Below are 22,975 nucleotides of genomic sequence, written 5' to 3'. Positions count from 1 at the left end.
CTGCACCAACCCCCTGGGCACTGCCACCCTAACCGCCCCCTCCCTGGTGCCACCGCAAAAGTTCCAGCAGCAATGTCATGGCTGTGAGTGCCAGGGACAACGCTACAGCCCTCACCCAGGCATTGTGCCCCCTCCATGTGGCTCTCGGTAGGGGTGCAGGCTCTGCCCTGACCCAGCCTGGTAGCAGTAGGTGCAGAAGACACCCCTCCCCCGCCCATGGCTGCATTCCAGGTGCCTGCAGTGCCACAGGGGCATTTGGGTCCCAAGAGCTTGCCAGGGTTTGGCTCGCCTCAGCTGGAGCATCCCCCCCCCAGCAGGCACCCACCAGCTCCGATGCCACTGGCTGGAGATGCAGGGAGAAACCACATGAGACACAACTCAGTTGTGCAGCTGCTGCTGCTCCTTTACTGTGAGAGAGGCACAATGGCATGCAACAAGGCACAGGCACTGGCACCGGCACACTCCCCTGGCACTGTGACCTGCTGAGGGCTGCCAGGCCCCCCTGAGAGCAGCATGTCCCCCAGCTCCCAAAGGGTGCAGTCTTTGGTCCTAGCAGTGTCCCTGGGCGGGCACGGGGGGTGGCTGAGATGGGGGGGCATGCAGGGCACCCCAGTCCTGCCAGGCACCGTCCCAGGCAAGGCCAGGTATGTGTGGAGTGTAGTGTTCAAGAGGCTGGGAGGGTCCACGTCAGGAGCAGCCACACGGGGAGGATGCTGCAGTGACAAGCAGGCAGGTATGGGCGCTGCCAGCACCCTGGGGCTGGGCTGCCTGGCTGTGGCCACCCCCAAAGGTGCTGGGGACCATCCTCCTTCCCCAAAATGCTTCCCCCCCGCCCCGCCCCAAGCTGCTGCTGGTTGCATGAAACCTCTGTGCAAAATCAGCATCAAGGCACCCACCCACCCCAAGGGGACAGACAGACAGCAGCGTGGCACAGGGGTGACCCAGCGTGAGGCTGAAGTGCTAGCTAGGGCTGCTGCAGCACAGAGGAGGGGAACAGGTACTCCATTTTGTCCTTAGTGTGGTTTTTTTCCTCTATTAATCCCTCCTGGTGCCGACACAGAGGCTGGAAGTGAGGGCTGGATGAGGCTGGGTGGTCCCCATGCCCACAGCGCTGGTGGCAAGGGGTACCCACAGACCCTGGTCTACTACTCCCAGCACCCCATCCCCTGGCAGGGCACTATACCTGGGCACCCACCGCAGTGTCCCCCGGGAGAGGGGACCACAGCACCTGCCTTGGCCCCCCTTGGTCTTGGGCTGGCAGGGAGGGGGTTAAGGACCTGCTGGCCAGGGCCATTGTTTTGGACACAATACAGAGGAAGAGGATGCTGGGGCCGAAATTCCTCCAGCTCCCACTGGACAGATGGACAGAGCTGGACAAATAGACATAATGGAGGATAATGATGGTTTAACCCTTCCAGGCACTGCATAGGGATGCCTCAGGGCACCCTGGGGGGTGTTTAAGGCATGCAGTGCAGCACCAGCTGCAAGACAGGCACTGGTGTGCAGGACAAGGTGGAAGGACTCCCACAGGCACAGAAAGACCGCGGGGGTGGCAGGATCTGTCCATCTGGTCCTGCTGGGCCACTGGGTGCTGGGTGGCTGTAGAGCCCAGCGCAGCTCTGTGGCATGACCCTCGCTGCCAGCGCCTGGACTGGCACCCTCTCCCCTGCTCGGTAAACCAGAAAAATAAATAAAAGGCAGGGGCTGGACAGACAGACAGACGCAGGGAGAGCCCCCAAGGGGCTGGATCCGTTTTGGCAGCAAGCTAGGCCATGGCCAGGGTCCCGAGGGGAGGCCAGGCAGGGAGCTAGCAGCCCTTGGGGACCTGGCCAAGGCTCTCACGCAAGCACCGGAGCTGCTCCTGGCCCAGCTTGATCTTCTCCTCCAGCTCCCGCTGCTCAGCAATAAGGGCCGACTTCATCTTGACGAAGTGCTGGTAGTCCTGGAGGTGCTCGGCGGGCAGGTACCGCGCCACCATGGCGCCCACTGCCTCCTCCCGCCGCCCCACGTGCTCCTTCAGCTCCTTGGCATCCTCCAGCTGCGCCACCAGCAGCCGCTGCTTCTCCCGCAAGGCCACCTGTGGGTAAGACTGGCAGCGTTGGTGGGGAGTCCTGTGCCCTGATGGCCCGTGGGTGCTCCCCTGACCTGGGCCCACCTTGTCCTCGGTGGGGGCGTGCGGCCCCAGGCTGCCCAGGGCGGTCTCCACCCTGGCCAGGCGCCCCGAGAGGGAGAGCAGGAGGTTGACCACCTTGTCCAGGTCACCCACGAAGAGGCGGTACTTGTCAAACTCCCCCGGGGTGCAGAGGGCTTGCAGACGGGCGGCCACGTCCTCACCCAGTGCCCCATTGGCACTGATGTCCTCCTGCAGCCCCCGCTGTGCCTCCCGCAGCACCGCCAGCTTGCGGCTCAGGCTCTCAATCAGCTGCAGCTGCCGGAGAGAAGGGTCAGGGGCAACTGGGGCCACCCCCTGTTGGGACTGGGGAACTGGCACATGGGTGCAGGGGTGCCACACTGCACTGGGCCCCACAGACCATGACCATCTGGCAACACCCCTGGTTCCCATGAGCTACCGGCAACGCCCCTGGCTCCCCGTGAGCATCTAGCAATGTCTCAGACACTGTGAGCATACAGCAATGCCCCGAGTTCCCGTGACACCCAGTGATGCTCCTGGTCCCTGCGAGCATCTGGCAACGCTCCTGGTTCCCACAAGCATTCAGTGACGCTCCCAGGCCCCTCAAGCACCCAAAAGTGCCCCTGCTCCTTGCAGGCATCTGGCAATGCCCCAGCCCCTGTGAGCACCCAGCAATACCCCTGGCCCCTGCAAGCACCCAGCGATGTCCCTGGTGCCCATGAGCATCCAGCGATGTCCCTGGTGCCCATAAGCTACCAATGATGCCCCAAGTCCCTGTGGGCATCTGGCAAAGCCTCTGGTCCCCATGAGCACCTGGCGATGGCAGTGGGGAACCCCAAGGGCATCGTCACCAACAGTGCCCACTTTACCTTCTTTTCCACCAGCTCGTGGTCCACCTCCTCCTCCTCATCCTCTGAGCTCCCTTCCACCACCTCTGGCAGCTCCTTCACCTTGCCGAGCGGCTCAGCTTTGCCCGCTGCCGCGCCATAATATGCCGGGTAAGAGGTGGAGCTGGCAGTGCTCCCGGGGGGTGGCGAGATGGGCTCGAAGCCCTGCCTGTGGGGACAGGGGCTCAGTGCCGGGGGCAGCAGGGTGTAGCCTGTCCTCGGCACAGTGCCCGGTGCCGTGCCAGCCCTACCTGTCCTGCGCCAGGGCCTCCAGGTGCCAGTCCTGCTGGAAACGCTCCCGCCAGGCCTGCCGCTCCCCCACCACCAGCAGCTCACCCATCAGCTCGGTGGTGGTGCCAAGGGGGGCCGAGGGGGCCAGGATGCTGGCCAGGGAGCGGTCCCTGCCCGCCACATCCCACAGCAGCTCCTCCGAGTCCACGCGGCAGGGCTGGGGCTGGCCCCCCTGGCAGCTTGCCCCCTCCACTGCTCCAGGGCTGGGCTTGGGTTCCTCCGGGGTGGCAGGGCCAGGGCCACCATGCAGGGGCAGGGAGCACTCACCCACCCCGCGGGGGCCGGCCCAGCCCCGCTCCTGGTTCCGACTGAGCCTTTGGGGCTGCTCCTCCATCTCCCAGGGGTGCTTCACCTTCAGCCGCTCCTCCCCGGCCCCCACTGCCCTGCTGACACACCCAGCCAGGGGCACCCACGTCAGCTCCCTTGCCCACCCGTGGGGAATGGGGACATACAGGGCCACGTCCACCCCAGGGAAAGAGGTCAGGGACATCCCCCACCCTGAGAGAACCCCACAGCCTGTCCCAACTGGTGGATTAAGATGCTTCGATGCAGGGTTCAAAGGGCCACATAGCCCCAAAAGCCACCCCGTGCCCAGGCTGGGCCCACAGCCCTGCTCCCACCCACCCCCATGCTGCAGCAGCACTTGCCTGCAAATCTCAGCGCTGCCAGGATCGGGCTCGGACGTCCTACGGAGTGATCCGGAGGGGTTGGGTTGGGGCCAGGCACCCAGTGGGGCAGGGGGGTGAGCAGCATGCCCCCGGGACCGGCCCCCCTGCTCGCCGGTGAGGCTCTGTGACCGCTCGCGCACAGCCTCAGCAATGCTGCGGGTCGGCACAGGGGCGGTGGTGAAGGCAGAGCCGTGCCCGGAGCCATTTCGTAGGTGCTGGGACGTCCGGCGCTGCCTGTACTTCTCCCAGTTGGGGGGAGGTGGGCGGGGAGGTGGAGGGCCCTTCTTTTTGGGGACGCCAGGGGGGTCCAGCTTGGCATGGAGAAGGTCCCTCCGGTCACGGCCCCGGGGGCTGACAGGCTCCAGGTTGAGGTGGCTCTCGGAGAAGGCCCTGCCCCGCAGTGGGCGGTGCAGGGGGTCCGGGGGGCTCTTGGGGGAGCGGGCCAGGCGGTCGCCATCCCACGAGAGATCGTGCGTGGATGTGGCCCGGTAGCAGGACGGCCACTCCGGCTCGGCGCTCTCAAAGCAGGGGTGAAAGGGGCCGAGCATTGGGAAGCCCGGTTGATAGCGGGAGAGCTCGCTGGGGAGAGAAGGGGGCACCCGTCCCCCCCAGTCACCCCCCGCAGCAGCTCACATCCACCCCTGCCTCAGTTTCCCCAGCTGGACTCACCCACCCCCACTGGTGGAAAAAGCCCGGGCTCTCCTGGTGCCTCTGCACTGGGCACAGCCCCCTGCAGATGTCCCCAGCCCCCCAGGGATGGGTAAGGAGGGACCCCACCCCGCCATGGGCACCTCCTCACACCCCCGGGCCCCGCTTGCCCAAGGTGGCAGGAACCCCCATTTCGCAGGGCACAGTGCAGCCGTGGCTGGGGCGTTAAGGGAGGCACGTTGTACATCACCAACCAAAATCACAGCAGTCCCCACACCTCACTGGCAGAGGTCCCCACCAAGGGGCATCCACATCCCGGCACCTGGCATGGGCTCACCTGATGGACTGGCTGGCTTTCCTCGTTACCGCAGGTGGTTCCCACTCATCCAGAGGAAACTCCTGCGTGGGGGAAGGAAAAGGAGTGTGAAAGCAGGGTCAGCGTCCCGCTCCCCAGCACCACCCGACCAATCCCCATCCAGGTGCAGCAGGCATGCAGGGGGTTGGCAGGGCCCCTGGTGGGCACAGTACCCCCCACCCCAACCCAGGGTCATGCTCCAGGGGTGTGGGGTGGTGCCTGTGCTGCTCGCCGGCACAGTCCCAGGCGGTCACTCACCGGGGCAAAAGCTCTTCGGGGGGGCCAGGCGTCGCTCTCCTCCCGCCCGGGGCGGGGGGCCGGGCAGCAGCAGTCAGGGCAGCGCACCCAGGGCTGGGGGTGGCAGCGGCAGGTGTGGCCACGGGGCAGCGGTGGGGGGCACGGGTCCCCCCCACAGTAGCGGCAGGGCTCGGGGCGCAGGGGAACCCCGTAGGGGTAGGAGAAGCCCCGAAGGTACTGCAGCTCCCCTGGCCTCCCCAGCGGCTTGTAGCAGGGGGGATGCTCCCGGCAGCACTCAGCGTAGGGGCCAGCAGAGCCAGGGCGGCCAGGCGAGGGGGGGCCATATGGCTGGTCCACGGAGAGGCGGCGAGCATCCCGGCGCTCAGGGCCAGGGGCCTGGAAAGCACCAGGATCACCCACCGGGGGCTTGCCATGCCGGGGCGGCGCTGGCCGGCTGCTCTCCTCAAAGAACCGGCGGCGGTCAGCGAAGGGCAGGAGGACAGCCTCATCGCTGCCCTGTGGTGGAGAGCTGGGGTCCACCGGCCCCTGGACATAGCCCTCCAGCTCACGGGGGCTGGGTGAACGCTGTGGCTGCAGCTTGTGCTCCGGGGACCAGCGCCAGTGGCCCTGGCCTGTTGGCATCACCCGCTCGGGGGACGGGGGCCCTTTGGGGACTGGCAGCGGGTCAGGGGTGGAGATGCCCCGGTCCCCTGAGCGGCCGGGGTTCCTGCCATCCTCGCTTCGCATGGGGCTGAGATGCTCAGCGGGGGCACGGGGTCCCTCCGCCGGCACACTGCCCTCGGGGGGCTCCTCTGCCTCCTCCACCGGCTCCTCACCAGGCGGTGGGGCGCCAGGACCCCGGCTCTTCTGCAGCTGGGCCTTGCGTCGCTGGATCTCATTGCGCAGGCTGGTGGCGAAGCGGTCGCTGCGGCGACGCATCTGAGCGGAACGGTGGGGAGGACCCCCAACCCGCCGACCCCCTGCCCGGCTCTCCTCCTGCGCCGGCCCCTCGGTGCTGCGCGCCGGGCTGGCACCCGGCCCGTCCGGCCCACAGGCTCGCTGCAGGTCGGGGCAGCAGCGGCAAGGCGGCAGGCGGCAGCATGGCTCTGGGCAGAGGGGGGGGTCCTGGGCAGCCCCTGCAGCCCCTGGCCGGCTGTCCTCGGGGTGCAGCGGGGAGAGGGTCCAGCGGTGCCCATCAGGGGCTGGTGAGGCTCGCCCGCTACTGGTGCCCACCTGGAGGGAGCGGAGCTGGGAGGCCAGCAGCTGCTCGGGAGCACTGTGCCGGTGTGGTGCATGGCCCTTGAGAGGGGACAGCAACGGGACATCACCTGCTGCCACAGCATCTGGCACTCTGTGCAAACCACCATCTGGGTACAGCCGATCACCAGGCTCTGTGCTTTCCCCCAGGACTGGCTCAGCCGGGCACCGGTCCGGGTGGGAGCTCAACATGTAATACTGGTCGGCAGAGAGACGGTCCTTCATGTGGTGCGGTGTCGGCGTCCTCCTGCCTGCTGCCTCCATCTCCCCATCCCGCTGGCAGAGGAAGGTGTCGGAGATCCACCGGCCCTTGGCATGCAGCATGTCCGCCGACACCGACGCCCGGTGCCTATCCCCTCCACCAGCCGGGGCTGCCCGCAGGCTGTCCCTCCTGACAGGGGGCTGGGGGGGCACAGGCGCTCGCCAGGCCTCAGGATGCCGGCTGGCGGGTGGCTCAGCACCTGTGGTCAGGTAGCGCCCGTCAGGGGGCTTGCCGGGGCCTGGGAGGGCAGAGTCAACAGAGGCGGCTTCCTCGGGGCGGAGGGAGAGGGCACAGTCAGACGCGATGGAGCTTGCAGAGAAGGAGCTGTACGCCGAGTCCCGCTTGCTGTGGTACATGCCCTGGTCAACGGGTGAGGGGTCCCCTTCATAGTAGGCCTGGCCGGGCTGGTCCAGGCTCTCCATGCTCCCGATGGAGCTGCTCCGGTCGGTGCTGCAGTGCCGGGACAGCGGGTTCCACTGCAGGGACAGCTCGCTGCTGCCCGCCCCCACACCAGCATTAGGGGCGCCTGCCGCCCCCTGCCCAGCTCCCTGCCAGCTCCTCCGATGGGCGTGAGATCCTGGGGAGCCAACACCCCACCACCACACACACGCCCCCCCCGGGACAGGGGGGCATAGGCTGGCACAGCCCCAACCTGCCCTTCAGCCCTGGGTCTGGGGGCAGCATGAAGGCTGCCCCGGCACTGGCAGCAGGAGCGGGCACAGGAACACAGGGCGTGTGTGGCTCCGGCCACTCGGGACCTCCCGCTCTGGCAGTGGCGGGGGACACTGGGACTTGGCAGCTCCTGGCCAGCTCCAGCGGAGCCACCGCCCCTTCCTGCCGGGAACCGGCGAGTAAACAGGCAGGGGAAAGGGCAGCGCGGCAGCAGGACGCGGGGGGATGCCCGACAGAGGCATGGGGCAAGTGAGCGAGCTTGCACCCTCCCCTCCCTGACCCAAGCAGGTGCCCCATCCGCCCCCTCCCCTTGCTCAGTCCCATGGGTGCCCCAGGGGGTGGGTTGGGGGTCTCACCTGACATCACACCCTGAGGGCCAGGAGAGGCTGAAGGCGTCAGCGGGGCAGTGCATGGCAGGGGCGTCGGGGCGGCTTTCGGCAAGCTTGGCCACGTGCCAGGAATGGGGCCGGAGGACGGGCACGCTCCTCCTGCCAAGAGCAACAGCGGGAGAGGACAAGAATGGGGAGGAAGCCGGGCCGAGGAACCGGGGCTGAAGTCACTTCCTACGGGGCTTCCTGTCCCCCCCAGGCCAGCGCCCGCCCGAGGGGGATGGCGGCGAGGAGGGTCCAGCCCTGCCAACACCCGGCACCGGGCAGGGGGATCCCACAGTTGCCCCCCGCTGCCAGGGCTCCCCTGTCTGCGGCATCCCTGCTGCCAGCATCAACAGGGGACCACGGACGTGGCCCCAGCGCAGCCCCGCGGGCAATGCCCTGGCAAGGCAAGGGTCTCTGCTGGGACTGGACCAGCTCCATGGGCACGCCAAGGGACCCTGGAGCCACATCCATGTCCCCACTGCAAGCCTGACCTTCCCCCCTTGTTCCTTGGTCCCTCAGCATCTGCAGCAAGCGCCAGCCACATCACGTCCCCAGGGAGCAGTCCTGTGCCAGGCCCTGTCCCACGCCCCATGCCAGGCAGCCAGTCCCCATGCCATTGCACACGCAGGGAGCAATGTCCAGTGCCACAGCACAGTCATACGGGCAGATGCCACCTCCTGTAACCCCCAAGCATCCGGTGCTGCCCTAGTATCCACCGGGTGGGCAGGGCGGGTGGCAGGGATGAGCTGTGGGGTCAGCACAGGGGTCCTTCCCCCCCAGAGCCCTCAAACTCACCATGGATGCTGCTGAGCCCCAGCACAGCCCCGTGGCACCCCGTGCCCTGCGCTGCTTCAGCCCCTGGGTGCTGCTGGAGCCCGGTCAGGATGCAGCCGGGGAGTGGATGCAGGTTGGGGGGGGGGGAGGTGGTGGACACGACTGCAGAGCCCAGCCCTGCCTCTCCTTCCTTTCCCAGGCCCGCAGCACGCAGGCAGGCAGGAAGGGAGAGGAGCGGCCACACTTGAGGATACCGCCCAGCAAGGGGGTGGCGAGCCCGCCACACTGCCCCAGCTGCGCTGGTGGCACACTGGGTTGGGGAACCCCCACTCACCATGGGGTGCTGGCAGCCATGGTGAGGCTGCCCCCAACCCATCCCAGCACAGGGCACCTCCAGGCTGGGATGGAGACAGGGACACCACCAGGCTCCAGCCAGTCCCCTAAGCAGGTGAAGCCCCCCCACCCTTGGCACCACCACCCCCTCTGCGCCCCCCACCCGCAGTGCTGCCAACCTGCGGACGATCATCTTCAGGGTACGGTAGGAGCCCTTGATGAGGATCAGGGCCTCCTGGCGGGACCCATACAGCGGCGTCCCGCTGATGTTCACCAGCTCGTCGCCCGGCTGCAGCCGGCGGGACAGCGCGGCCTTGCCCCCGTCCTCCACCTGGGCAACAAAGAGGAGTGTCAGGGGGGGCACGGCCCCCCAGAACAACACAGGGGGTGTGCCACTGCCACCAGGTGCCAGGGGAGAAAGAGGCTTCGGAAAGGGGCTGCCTGCACCCCAGGCACCACGGAGCAATCTGCGGCGCCGGGCTCTCCCCCTGTCCTGGTCACATGAATTTCTGAGCAAGGAAAGGGCATGGAGGGGGGGCAGAAGAAAAATGTCCCGTCCCAGCAGATTCCCCCGCAGGCGCGGGCAGCACAAGGGCCCTTTGTCCAGCGCGGATGCCAGCCCCCCGCCACTGCTCCCAGCCCCACATCGGCCCTGCCCGGGCATCTGCAGTTATTTCGATGCCTGAAGGATGCCATCATGCCATGTATGCCCAGGGGAGCCAACACCAAGGGAACCGCTGAGGTGTGCCTGGACCTGGCACATGCCTACCCCATCCTGGCACCCATGGCCGAAATGAGCCTAATACCCCATACCACCACAGCTTGGAGGACACAGGGCCAGGGTGCTGCCAGCACAGCCCGTCCCCTCTGCCCCAGCAGGTAGGTGCAGCATGGGCAGCCCTGTGGGATGAGCAGTGCCCAGCCAGGGCAGGCAAAGCGCCTGGTGCTGGCACTGATTTCTGCCCATCCTGCTGCTCCTGATGGCCAGGGATTGCCATGCCCAGCACCTCACACCGCAGGGCTGGCAAGTGAGCCTGGCTGCTGGGCTGAGCGGTGGCAGTGGCACAGGGCATGCAGGTGTGTGGGGCAGGACCTGGGGTGCCCCATGCCCCCATGCCCAACGTGGATGTGGAGCCAGACCTGGCCAGACCCTACAGCCAACACAGAGTGATGGGCCAAGCTGGCCTGGCCCCGTGCCGGGGCTCCTGCGCCCACCCTGCCCATGGGCTCCTCACCCTGCCCCGCCATTCCTGGCCTGATGGAAAAATGAGCTCTGCCTGCAGTGCCCACAGCGCGAGCTCTGCAGCACAGCCTGGGTGGCAGCCAGGCCCCAGTGCCATGGCTCCCCAGCAGGCTGGCCACCACGCACGTGCCAGGCAGGGCTCAGGGGGCATCCTGCTGCCCATGGGCGACACAGCACCTGGGGGAGCCAGGCAGGAACAGCCAGGCCTCCTGCGCAGCCCCGCACTGCCCCATGGCTCAGTTGTTCCCAGCACCCCACAGCTCTCCCATTTTTGGGGGACCTGGGGATTCAATGCCATGCCCAGGCTGGGCACAGCCCAATGTGCCTGCCTGTGCGGGCAGGCTGCCCTTCCACCCAGGAGTTGGCTGTGGGGCTGCCTTCCTGGCACTGGCCCCCAGCTGTCTGCAAGGGCTCCCAGTCCCACCATGCACTTGCTGGAGCACCCAGGTTTAACCCCTGCCACGCTGCTGCCCACCGCCGGGCAGCTCTGGCAGAGCAGGCAGACAGGGCAGGCTGCACCTTCACCCCAGTCTTCTGCCCAGCCACGTGCCCACCCTGTCCTGCCTGTCACAGCCATGGGGCTGAGTCAGTGGTGACGGGTCCTCCCCTGGTGTAGGATGCCACCAGGGCTGCACCCACGTCTGGGCCACCACACACGCCGGGATGGGCACAGCTTAGACCTGACATCGCTCACCAGGAGCTAAATTTGGCACAAACAGCCCCTTGTTCTGCCTTCACCACCATTGAAGTCAGCGCTGGCAGCCAAACCTCGCCGCCTGCTGCCCTGCCTGGCCAGGCCAGCCCCAGGCACTTCCCCAACACCACGCCTGGTGTTCACTCTGGGCCCTAACGGTGGGCACCAGCTGGCTCACAGGACTATCTGCCTGCCCCAGAAGAGACTTGTCTTAGAAGCAGTCACAGCCACAGCAGTGCCTGAGCTGTGCCCACCCTGCCCCACGCAGACCTCCCTCCTTGCCCCTGATGTACCCAGGGGGCCCTGTGCCGGGGGGCGCTCAGCAGCCCCATGGAGGGCCTGGAGCCCACACCAGCCCCGCTATGGGACTCTGCCACAGGAAGAGATCCCTACTGGAGTGGTCTCAGAGGCCAAACTGTGTCACCAAGCATTGAGACCCCCTTCCCCTTTCTGGCGGGGGGCCCGGGGCCCCCCATGCTGCAGGCAGGGGCTGCCCCCTCCCCACACGGGCCAGGACGCACACACCTCGGCCCGGCCACAGCGGCGGCGGAGCGGGCGCCCCGGGGGACCCTCCCCTGAATGCACAGAGCGCTGGAACAAGCCCCTTTTGTCTGCAGAGCGCACGCGGCGGCAGCGGCACGGCCCGGGGGTCGCGGGGGCCGGCACCCCCCGGCCCGCAAGGACACCACCCCCCCTCCCTCTCAGCAGCGGTGGGGACTATCCCCTGCTGCCCTCCCCATCCCCTCCTCCAGCAGCCGGCAGACCCACCGGGACCCACCGCCCCAAGGCCCTGCAGCGAGTCGGGGGGCGGGCGGCGCCGCCCCCCCCGCCCCCGGCAGGGCCCCCGGCTCCCGCCCGCCAGCGGTGCCACCCCAGGGCGCAGGGCAGGGACCGGAGCCACTCTTCCAGCTCCCCCAGCCAGACCACGCTGCCCGCGTCCCGGCGCGGGGCGTGGAGGGCCCCGGGGGGGCAGGCAACCCGGCTCGGGGCAGGGCGGCAGCCCTGGGGCCGCGGCGCAGCCCGGCCCGCCAGCACCCTGGCCTCGGCAGGACGGTGGCACCGGGCGGGCAGGCGGCCAAACCACCCGGTGACAGGGGCTGGGCCGGGCTCCGCGGGGGGACGGGGCGCTGGGGCACCCCCGGCTGCTGCCCGGCTTCCAGCGCGCTTGCCGGGAGGGCGATGCCCCGGCGGGGCCACGGGAACCGGCGACCCCCTGCGCGGCGGGACGTCGCGGCCGTGGGGCCCCACCCGCGCGCTCCCCGCTCCCGGCTGCGGAAGGAACGCGGGCGGCCGGGCCCTGCGCCTGCCCCGCTCGGCACCGCACCCCGACACCAGCCCCCCCGTCCCGGGCACGGCCCTGCCCAAGCGTTTCGGGGACGCCGGGACGGGACGGGGCGGACTCCGGTCCCACCCGCCGTGGCCCCCAACGTCCCCGCAGAGTCCAGTCCCGGGGGTGCCCGTGGGCGCGGCACGCGCGGGTGGGCACACAAAGGGGGACTGCCCGCCCCTCCCGCCGCCCGGCTGCGCCGCGGGGGACGGGACCGGGGGGGACGTGGGGGCCGCCCCCGCCGCCAGCCCAACGGATGTGCCGGAGGAATTTCTTCCTGCCGCCGGGCCTGGGCTGTCCCTCCTCCCCCTCGGCCCCCACGGCCCCCGCTCCCACTCTCCCCCGCGGCTCGGACTGGCGGGTCGCGGGGGGACGTGGATGCGGGTGACGGCCCCGACCCCGCCCCGCCGCGCCGGGACACGCGACCCCACGGCCGGGGCTCCCAGCGGCGCCGCGCACCGGGTGTCCCCCCGCGTCCCGCGCCCCGCCACGGGTCGGAGGCCCCTCGCGGGGGGACGCCGCGGAGCCCACGCGGGACCGCGCCTGGCGGCGCCTACCTTGGAGACGATGAGGGGCTCGCCGTGCTCCAGCCCGCCGCGCAGCGTGAAGCCCCAGGGTGCGCCCCCCTGCAGCTGCACGTGCACGTACTGGGGGGCGCCGGGCCGGCCCTCGGCCCGCTCCATAGCCGCTACCGCTGCTGCTACCCCCCCCATCCCGGCCCGGCCCGGCCCGGCCCCGCACGGCGGAGGAAATGACACCCCCGCCCGCCCGGGCTGAGCGGCGCGGAGCCGAGCGGCGGGGCGGGGCGGGGCCGGCCCGGCACCGGGGCTGCTCCGCCGCCGCCAATGAGGCGCGGGGGGACGGCGGCAATCGGCTCGGCACGGCCCGGCTCGGCAGGGCAGGACACGGCTGAGCACAGGTCATGGCACAGCTTGGCATGGCTCAGCTCATGGCATGGCTCGGCACACAATGGCACAGCACCATGCTACTCAGCTCAGCTTGGCTTGGCACAGCACAGCTTGGCCCAGGGACACACACTGCGCTGCTTGGCTCAGCTTGGCACAGCCCAGCCAGCATGGTTCAACTCAGTGCAGCGCAGCCCAGCATGGCATGACATGGAGGGCTGGCACAGTTCAGTTCAGCACAGCACAGCTCAGCCCAGCTCAATTTGCCTCAGCTCAGTATAGGATGGCAGTGGGGCCAGCATCGGCTGGCTGGCCCAGCATGGCTTGGCGCAGCATGGTTCGGTGCAGCATAGCTGGGTTGGCACATTCTGGCTTGGCCCAACTCAGCATGGCACAACACGGGGCTGGCACGGTTCAGTTTGGTACAGCATGGCACAGCCAGGGGCCTGACGTGGTTTGGCTCCACTTGGCCTGGCCCAGTTTCACTCAGTGCAGTGCAGCTCAGGTTGACATGGACAAGCAGGGCTGGCACAGTTCAGCTCGTTACAGCATGGCCTGGCCTGGCTTAGCTTGGCCTGGCACCGTTCAGCACCATACAACCCAGTTTGGCCCAGCACAATATGGTGCCACCAGAGACCAGCACCATTAGTGCCAGCTCAGCACAGCTCACCCTGCCACAGCTCAGCTTAGGACAGCTCAGCCCAGCATGGCAGTGCAGCATGGCCGGTAGTTTGCCAGTGCTCACGTGAGTGCGAGGGGCTGCCTGCTCAAGTGGCAGTGGGGTGATGCAGCACCTGCCACAGGTCCCCAGGGCAGGAGGCTCCTTGTGGCACCCCACCCCAGCAATCACGCTGGCGCCCTGAGCCCCGCTGCCTGCGGGTGAGCACACGCTGCTGGCTCCTGTCTGGCCTGCCCATTCTGGCCCCCACCCTGTCCTGCTGGGCACCATGGGGCGCGCATGGCAGTATGGCTGTGCTTCACCTCCACCTTTTCCCCACCGGGTCCAGGAGGGCCTGCTGCGCCCCTTTGGGGAAACTGAGGCAGGGGAAGGCGGCAGCAGGCGGCAGCTGGGGGTGGTGGGAGTGGATCAGCACTGGTTCCCCCGGGAACCCGGGAGTCCCGCTCCTCCCCTTCCCGCCCGGGGCCCCGGCTCTTACTCATCTCCTTCCCAGACAGCACAGCCAGCCCAGAAAGCTCTGCCCTGCCAGCAACGCCTGGGGCCCCCCAGCTGCCTGCAGGCTGGGCAGTGCAGCGACACGGCCCGCGAGGGTGGGCTTGCTGTACCAGGCTGGCAAGCTACACCCGGGGTTGCTCAGCACCTGCACAGAAGGGTCCCGTGAGTTTTTCTTGGCAGCCCCCAGTCCACTGGCGCCTGCCTTGACGCCTGCCCAGCCCTGCCCAGCTCAGCTGCAGGCAGCCCAGTACATGTGCCCTGTCCCTGCACCAGGGGTCCCAGGGCATGGGGATGGGGCAGTCCCTGGGCTGTTTGTGGAGCTGGAGCCTACCCAGCAGCAATGCACAGCCTCCTTCGCACAGCCTTGACATGTCCACCCCTGGCCCGACTCTCCTGCTCTCCCCCGTGGCCTTGCTGCCCCCCTCACCGTGCCCCCCACTCATGGCTGGCTCCTGCCATGCCTGTACTTTTCCCAGCTTCCACCAGGCTCAGCTGCCCCCGTGCCCTTTCCCAAATGAGTAACCAGGGCTGCCTGGCCAGGCGTGAGGGCTCTGCACCCTGGCTCGTCACGTGGCCCCACACCCCATTAAGCACCTCATTCCCCCCTGCACCCCCCCATATGGCCCTACCAGCCCTTACTGCCGTGCCCGGCTGGCACTGGGATGGGTGCGCAGCACCCAGGGCAAGGCAGGCACCAACACACCTCCCCCAGCTCCCCCCGTGTCCCTGTGCCTGCACCAGTGGTTCCCAAACAGGTGGTGTCCACTCCCTCCAGCCCCTGCCAGCCCAGCAGTAGAGCAGCACTGTCCTATCAGGCTGGGCACCGTGCCAGTTGCTCTGCCTGGGGCATGGGCTGCGGCTGCCCGCACCCTGCTCTGTGGTGCACCCCCAGAGTCTGCCTCGGGCAAGCACCACGGAGCCACTGAGCAGCGCTGGGGCTGGGGGGCAATGTCCCCTGGGAGGGCAATGCCTCGAATGACCCCTGCCAGCAAGAGGGTGGGCATCACCGTTGCAATTCCTCAGCCTTGGGCAGGTGCTGGCAGAAAGACCTCTGAGCTGGGACTGCCAAGCCCAGTGAAGCTGTGGGCATGGTGATGCCTGCAGTGTGGGTACCACCGGCTGACCCAGCCACACTCAGTGCCGCTGGGTTCCAGGTCGCTCTGCCCACCTGTGTGCCCCAGTGCCGCGGTCCCTGGGCTTGATGCCCATCTCTCAGCCAGGGAAAGTGAGGCACTGGGCAGCCTGGCTGTGCCATGGGGCCAGTCCGGGAGCAGACCCCCAGGCTCTGCGCCTGCTCTGGGCAGCGCGTACCAGCTTGCAGTAATGGGCACGAAGATGCTGAGCCCACTGCCAGAGATTTGGCATGGGGTGGAGGGGAGCTGGAGGGGCTCTCACGGCAGCGGAGCATGCTGCCAGGCTCTAGCCCCCCTCCCCTGGGACCCAGGGAGTTCCTGGCCCTTTAAACCCTGATTGGGGCCATGCCTTTAAAATGGGCCCCGGGGGCCAGGACCTCTTACCCTGCAGGAGGAGGCTGGCCAGGAGCAGGTGGGCTGAGCAAGCTGGTCCTCCCCACCCACCCCACTTCACTCTCCTTCCTCACTCCCCTGTCCTGGCACCTTTACTGCCCCTGTAGCCAGGCTCCTGACTGGCTGGCTTTGCCCCTGGTCTGGGTTGTAGTCTGGAATTTGCACCTCTTTTTGCATAGAGCCCCCTGCCGCCCCCCCCCCCCCCCACTTTTCTGTTCCTGTGCTAAGCTGAAGCAGCTGGCATGGTTATCCTGGCTTGATAGCAGCTGGCAGCACCCTGGGATCTCCTTTTGCTGGTGCCTGAGACCAGCCCTGTCTTTCCAGGGGGAAGAAGCATGACTGCAGGCTCCCCCTAATCCTGCTGCCAGCCCTGCCTTGCCCTGCTCACACCCCCACCCCCCACCCCCATCTATCATGGCTTTGCTCCATCCCTTCACCAGCCTCCTCCTCCTCCTCGCTGTGCTCCTTTCCCGGGCTGCAAACTGGTCTCTGCTGCCCCCCGGCTCCCTGCCTGCCGTCCCCCCCCTGCCCCTTCTGCAGGCCCTGCAAATGCAGGCACCAGGCAGCTGGGACTGGCGAGCGGGGCCAGCAAGTGGACAGCCCCTGCGCTATATGCTGAACCTGTACCGGCATGCCGCTGACCATGAAGGGCGACCCCGCCGTGGCCGCAGTCTCGGCACCAACACAGTCCGCCTGGTCCAGGCCAGTTCCCATGGGGGTCAGCCCTGGGCAGGTAAGGAGCAGGTGGGCACCAAGGGCAGTATGGGGACTTAGCAGAGCCAGTGGGGTGAGCTTGAGCCCTGCCTTCCTCCTTCCCCTTCTTTCCAGTGTCACAGCCAGGGCTGGCATGTCTTGTGCCTTGCGGGGCTGCCCTTGGCCATGGGATCCCCCTTGGCAGGGGGCTCAGGCTCTCCCTGCTGCAGGGATGAGACGGGCAAGGGCATCACTAGCCCCCCCATGCCCCTCTCCCTTTCCCATCCTGACTGATGCTGTGCCAGGCCAGTGGTGTTGGTGCAGAGGATGGGAATTGTCCCAGGTACTCTTTGCCCTTTACCCCGCTGGTAAGCTGCAGCACATGGCTGCTGCTTGCCGAGGCTCCTGCCTTGCGCTGGGGCACCTGGTTGTCGCGGGCTTTGAGGGTGGTGATGCTACAGGCTCTGCTGCGCTGTGCAGGGGCTGCGGTAGCACCATGGGAGAAGGCTGTGCTGGTATGGTGCCTGCTGTGCCATACTAGGGGGGGCACTGACTGTTGCTTCCCCGCAGGTCGCTGGTATGCGCAGCCCCTCACCTACCGCCTGGAGGGCCAGCCTGATGCCGAGCACCTTCTCCGAGCCACCGTGGTCTACCTGCCCAGCCTGCCGCTGGCCCGTGGTCGCCTCCTCTGTGCCCTGGAGCTGCTGGCCACCAGTGAGGCACCTGGGGCTCTGCTCAGCCCTGCTGCCCGTCCCCGCCATGGCTGGGCCGAAGTGGATGTCACCCCTTACCTGGTGCTGGGGAATGGCAGTGCGGCAAGCCTGGTGCTGCAGCACGTCTGTGTGCGTGCCGGTCGGGCAGGGGGCCGCGATGCCCCAGTGGCCCCCAGCCACCCCTTCCTCCTCCTCTACCTCAACGACACCCAGGCTGGCCTGGCACCTCCAGCGGCAGAGCCCCACCGGCACCGGCGTGACACAGGGACACTGGCCCATGACCTGCCCAGCTACCTGCAGGAGCAGGGAGGGGAGAAGAGTGACTGTTCCCTGCGCCCCTTCCCTGTCAGCTTTGCCCAGCTGGGCTGGGACCACTGGATCATTGCTCCCCACCGCTACAACCCGCGTTACTGCAAGGGCACCTGTCCCCGCCTGCTCCGCTATGACTACCATGCACCCAACCATGCCGTGGTGCAGAGCTTTGTCCATCAGCTGGTGGATGCCAACGTGCCCCGGCCCTCCTGTGTCCCCTACCGCTACAGCCCCATCAGTGTCCTCATGATCGAGCGCGACGGTGGCATCCTCTACAAGGAGTATGAGAACATGATTGCTGAGTCCTGTACCTGCCGGTAATGCCTGCTGCCCTGGCACATCACCCCCAGGCTCTGCCTGTCCCTGCTGGATCTGGACTTTAGGGTTTGTCTTGCTCTGCCTGGGGTGGGTTCATCCCCCCTCCTCGCGTGGTGCTGCTCTGTGGGAAGGTTTTACAATGGCAGTTTTATGTAAATTGTAGGTTTTTAAAGGCAGGAGCCTGTGCTGGGGCAGTTGCCCTGTGGTATCTGTCCTTCCTGCAGCCCCACGGCTGCTGCCTGTTTTTGGGGGGCAGGGGGGCTTCGCCTGATGCTCCCAGAGAAGAGCTGGGCCCCTGGACTGGAGCATGAAGCTCTTAATAGGTGGCTGGGGGTCTCCTGATGGAGCCAGGGCAGGAAGGGCAAGTGGTCCAGGTGTCCCCATGCTTGGCACCAAGCTGGTGCCATCAGTATCTGCTGCAACCCTGCCTGTGGGATTCCTTCCCAGCTCACATGCAACCCTATCCTGTCTAGTCCCAGCTGTAGTGGCATCTCACCCGGCTGGGAGTTGGGCTGTGGGGGGGGAAAAGCCCCTCTCCTCCCCTGCAGTTCTGCTCTGGGGGGCTGCGAAAACTGGAGGGACCTGAGCTGCTAGCTCTGCTCCCAGTAGTAGGGGCCAGGCAGCTGCCTGTGCTGGGCTCTGCCCGCTGCTTCCCCTGCCACCCCTGTCCTTCACCTCCTTGGCTTGTCCTCAAGCAGGGCTTGGGTCTCATCCTATCCCAGGGATTAGACCCCTGTTGCGGTGTCCCTCTGCATTCTCGCACCCTTGCTGTCCCATAGGGCTTGGGCTCTGCTGGGCTTTTGGCCTGTCCCTGTTCCTGGAGGGGTCGGTCCCGCTCCTGGCACCCCTGCCACCTGTCTTTCCTCTATTTATTGCTGACTGTGTAAATAAATAAATTGATGGATTTTGCTAAAGACCATCTGGGCCTGTTCTTGCTCTGTCCCTGGGGTGCAGTGGGTGCCCCCTGGGACAGGCTAGCGTAGACTGTGTCACTGTGCAGCCACCCTTGTGCCTGCACTGGAGGGGATGGGTGCTGCTCCCTGCAGTGTGCAGGGTGTAAATCCCAGCTGGTTGAAGCAGGAGCTGGGAAAAGAGGCTCTCCTGGAGCGTAGACCTGCCCTGGTGCAGGGGGGACCAGATGTGGCTGCAGGCAGCTGCCTCAGTGGGGCTGGGGACAAGAGATATGCCTCATCCCTCTATATGGGGCAGCTCCTGGGGGACCATGGGGAGCCTGGGCTGTCTGTAACCGTGGCCAAAGCATTCAGCTGCCAGGGTTATTTTGGGAAGGTGTCTGCAGGCAAACCTGCCCATTCCTGGGCACGATGCCCTGTGTTTGCGAAGCTGGGGCAAAGTTCCCCTTCTCTGAGCAAGGAGGCATGGGTGGCAGTTGTAATCCTTGTCCCCAATGTTTGGTGGCACTGCCACCTGCCAGCTGGGTACTGCCTCTGCATCTGCAGCTCATGGCTCTTGCTAGGGTCTCATCTCTTGCTTTGCCTCCAGCCACATCTGTTATTGCTGGTCTGAGCTCCATGAGGATGTTTCAGCATTCCTTCTGTCCTGTGGGTGTTTGCTGTGGGGCAGGGTGGTGCTAGCCCCCATCCCTCCCCTACCCACCATCCCCAAACTTTCTCCCCTATCCTGGCAGAGCGAGAAGCTGCAGAGCCCCAGGCTCCTCTCCTGCCCCTTGTCCCCAGTTGGCTGCATCCTGGCCCTCTCCAGCCAGGAGGCTGTGGGGAGGGGAATGTCTTCTGCTTTTTTGGACGCTCGCAGACTTGACCCTGCGGGAAGATTTTTCCCTTGTCAATCATTAAGCGTGCAATGTTGACTCATCCAGACGAGCGATGATGAAAGGTATGGGAGCTGGGCACACTCAGCCCTGGGCACCACTGGATGCCAGCACCCGGTGCTGCACCTGGCAGACACCCGCACCCCAGCCTGCTGTGGGCACCCCTCGGACCTGCTGGGTGCCTGGAGGCAGATGGCCACTGAGGTTTGTCTGTCCCAGCCCTGTGTCCTCATATGCACCATGCTGGTGGGCTCTTGGTGCCTGTTGGGCTGGACCGCTTCCCAGGGCACCCCCAAGCACTGAGGGGCTGCCTGAGCAGTGTAATCTCCTCTGCACTGGTGGCGGGGCAGGTGCTGCTAAAGGGACGGAGGAGCAGCAGTTCAGGGAAAGAGCTGCTGTCCCAAGCTGACCCTGGCACTGTGCCTGTGTCAGTGCCGGGGCTGCCAGGGCAGAGCTGAGTGGAGGGTGCAGGGCCCCAGTCCAGTGCTATGGTGCACCTTGGGGGGTGGCTTTTCCTGCAGGTCCCACAGCTGTGTGAGCCCCTCTGGCACAGCCTGGCAACCCACTGGCACCAGCCCTGCGGGGAGCACCAGGAGCCCTGGCTTTGGGGACATGCCCCCACCCTGTGCTCTGGCAGGGGTCTTGCCTGCAGGGCTGCTGGCCGTGCTGGGGGCTGCACCGGCCCTCTGCTCTCCCCCAGGCCAGCCAGCACATCCCTGCCCCTTCCTGTACCACTCCCAGCCCCTTCTCCTGCCCCAAACCCCCCACTGGGGCTTTGCTCTGTCTCCACCAGGTCCCCATTCACTACCCCTCCTGCTGCCCATCCCAAGTGGTCACTGCCACCTCGCACACCCCATCCTCTGCGGTGACACCAGGCAGGGAGGGGGTGACCTGCTCCACATGCCCTAGCAGTGTTGGGGCAAATCTGGGCCAGGTATGGCACTGGGGAACAGAGTGTGGAGTTCACTCAGCTGCGGAGCGCAGCTGCCCCCTGGGCACCCTGCTGGGGGCTGTAGCTGGAGGCAGAGGGTGATGCCCAGGCACCGGATACGTCATGGGTGCCCCATGGATGCCCCACAGAGGCGTTGGCAGCCCCCAGCTGGGGGGGGAGGGGGGCGCAGGGGGTGACAAGGGGCTGTCCCGCCACCTGGGGCCACTCAAATATTTGTGCAGGGCCATGACCGGGGAGGAGCAGTGCCCAGCGGAGGCACCAGACAGTGGAGTCGACGGCACCATGGCAGCCTCAGCCTCAGCCCCAGTCGCACCGGACACTGGCCGAGGTGGCAGGGCCAGCGGGGCCCCCCATGCCCCCCTGAGCACTGCCACCGGCCTGGTGCTGCTCCTCTCCCTCCTCTTGCTTCTCCCAAGCTCCCTCCAGGTGGGTCCGGGCACAGGGGGCGGGCGCTGGGGGCCGGGGGGCTCGGCACCTGCCCCCCTGCCCAATCCACCCCTCTGGGTGCTACAGGAGCCCCAGGGGTCAGGGGGGCACGCGGCCCCCCGGCTGCCCCGCATGACGCCGTTCTGGAGGATGGTGGGCAGTAGACCCCTGGGTGCCCACTGCCGGCACAGCCTCGAGTGCGTCACCAGGGCCTGCAGGTGAGCAGAGACCCCTGCCCATCCCCTGCGTCACCCCCTGCCCAGCCTAGCCTGTGTCCCTGGGATCCTGCATGTATCTCCATCCCCACAGTGTCTCCAGCCCTGGGACCCCCCATGTACCCTAATGCCCCCAGCTGTGGGGCCCCACAAGTACCCCAACCCCACCAGCGTCCTCAGATTTGGGAGTTCCCCACTCTGGGACCCCCCCACCCCTACGCCACTCCCCGCTGCCCTCAGTGCAGGGACCTCCCGTGCACCCCAGTCCCAGTGTCCCCCAGTCTCAGTGCCCCCAGCCTGGGCACCCCCTGTGACCAAGCCCCAGAAAAGCCCAGCTTTGCCCCTCACCCCGGGTGCCCCCACCCCAGCGATGGGACTCTGGCACAGCATTCATGGCTGCTCTGCCTCACAGGGCCGGGCGCTGTGCCCCACCACAGTATGAGTGCTGACAGCCACCAGCAATGCCAGGAAAGTCCACCCTGCACTGGGACCACCAGAGACCGGAGTGCGCCATGTGCTCACTGCCGAGACAGGACTCCTTGGCAGCCGCGTGCCCTGCAGAGCTTGGCTGGGGAAGGACTGTGCCCCCAAGCTCCCCGGGGCAACGCTGTGGCTCAGTTGCCCCAGATGCTCTGTGCAGGCAATAAACTTGCTGCCCCCTTGCTTGCATCCAGCAGCTTCCTTCCCCTGACTGCCTGTGCAAAGACAGGTTGCACGGGCGCCAGGGCCATGTGTGCCCCAGGGTGGCACATGGCATCTGCAGGCTCCTGCCTCTCACCAATGGGTGCTGGGACTGCCACAGCACCCACTTGGGCCCCACCTACCCACACAGGTCCCTGGGGCAAGAGGTGCTGGCGTCCCCGGGAGCCCACCGCACCTGCATGCTGCTGATACACCTGTGTGCATGTGAGTGTTTGTGTGCATGCACACGTGTCTACCTGTGCCTCCACATGTAGGTGTATATATATATATATGTCTGTGCCCGTGTGTGTGTGTGTGTATGATTATGTATGTGCATCTGAAGTATATGTGTGTGCTTGTGTGTATATACATCTATGCATGTATAGATGTGTGTGTGTTTATATGTGGGTATGTATATGTGTGTACACATGTGGATGTACCTATGTGTGCATATGCATGTATTGTGTCTCTGTATGTGTATGTGCGCATATGTGGATGTGAGTGCAGTGCACGCGCAGATAGGTGTGTGCATGCAGGCATACCTGTACGTGTGCAAGTGTGTGTATGTCCATGCCTCTGTCTGCATATGTCCACACCTACGCACATGTCCATGTCTATGGCCATATGCATGTCTGTGAGTCTGTCCAGGCACCTACACTGGCACACGTGTCCGTGTATCTGTCTGTACAATCCCACACCAATACATCTGTCCATGTGTCTTTGTGTCCGTCCGAAGGTGCATGCTGGTACCTGTGTCTGTGTGTCCATCCAAAGGTGCATGCTGGTACCTGTGTCTGTGTGTCCGTCCATAGGAGCACATCAGTACCTCTGTCCGTGTGTCCGTATGTCTGTCCATAGGTGCACACCAGTACCCATGTCTATGTGTCCATGTGTCTGTCCATAGGTGTATGCTAGTACCAGTGTCCATGTGTTCACCTGTTCATCCATAGTTGCATGCCAGTACCTGTGTCCATATGTCTGTCGATAGGTGCACGCCAGTACCTGTGTCTGTGTGTCCATGTGTTTATCCAAAGGTGCACGCCAGTACCTGTGTCTATGCGTCTGTCCATAGGTGCCAGCCAGTACCTGTGTCTGTGTGTCCGTGTGTCTGTGTGACTTTC

The 22,975-nt window shown here is 66.4% G+C and overlaps 3 protein-coding genes across 11 annotated transcripts; 2 read left to right on the top strand and 1 right to left on the bottom strand.

Moving 5' to 3' along the window:
* Window positions 1-390: 390 nt before the first annotated feature.
* SHROOM4 (shroom family member 4) lies at window positions 391-12,945 on the bottom strand. 9 transcript variants are annotated; one of them, XM_049827853.1, is made up of 10 exons: window positions 12,711-12,945; window positions 9,069-9,220; window positions 7,765-7,896; window positions 5,239-7,231; window positions 4,963-5,024; window positions 3,957-4,556; window positions 3,270-3,695; window positions 3,001-3,187; window positions 2,156-2,428; window positions 391-2,077 (listed from the first exon to the last, which is right to left on the bottom strand). In XM_049827853.1, exons 1-10 carry the CDS (start codon window positions 12,864-12,866, stop codon window positions 1,808-1,810), a joined length of 4,251 nt encoding a protein of 1,416 aa, XP_049683810.1. In that variant the 5' UTR covers window positions 12,867-12,945; the 3' UTR covers window positions 391-1,807. The 9 variants fall into 9 exon arrangements, with proteins under 9 accessions (XP_049683810.1, XP_049683813.1, XP_049683812.1 ...); XM_049827856.1 differs by having other exon boundaries at window positions 3,270-3,692; XM_049827855.1 differs by having other exon boundaries at window positions 5,239-7,228.
* Window positions 12,946-16,172: 3,227 nt separating this feature from the next.
* BMP15 (bone morphogenetic protein 15) lies at window positions 16,173-17,797 on the top strand. The gene is made up of 2 exons (XM_049827923.1): window positions 16,173-16,491; window positions 17,022-17,797. Exons 1-2 carry the CDS (start codon window positions 16,173-16,175, stop codon window positions 17,795-17,797), a joined length of 1,095 nt encoding a protein of 364 aa, XP_049683880.1.
* Window positions 17,798-20,814: 3,017 nt separating this feature from the next.
* Window positions 20,815-21,622, top strand: LEAP2 (liver enriched antimicrobial peptide 2). The gene is made up of 3 exons (XM_049828135.1): window positions 20,815-20,958; window positions 21,046-21,176; window positions 21,586-21,622. Exons 1-3 carry the CDS (start codon window positions 20,815-20,817, stop codon window positions 21,620-21,622), a joined length of 312 nt encoding a protein of 103 aa, XP_049684092.1.
* The last annotated feature ends 1,353 nt before the right edge of the window (window positions 21,623-22,975 follow it).

Source organism: Accipiter gentilis, chromosome 24, assembly GCF_929443795.1.
Source record: "Accipiter gentilis chromosome 24, bAccGen1.1, whole genome shotgun sequence".
NCBI lineage: Eukaryota > Metazoa > Chordata > Aves > Accipitriformes > Accipitridae > Astur > Astur gentilis.
The sequence above is the reverse complement of the archived record's forward strand: the minus strand, read 5'-3'. Positions and strand labels throughout refer to the sequence as shown.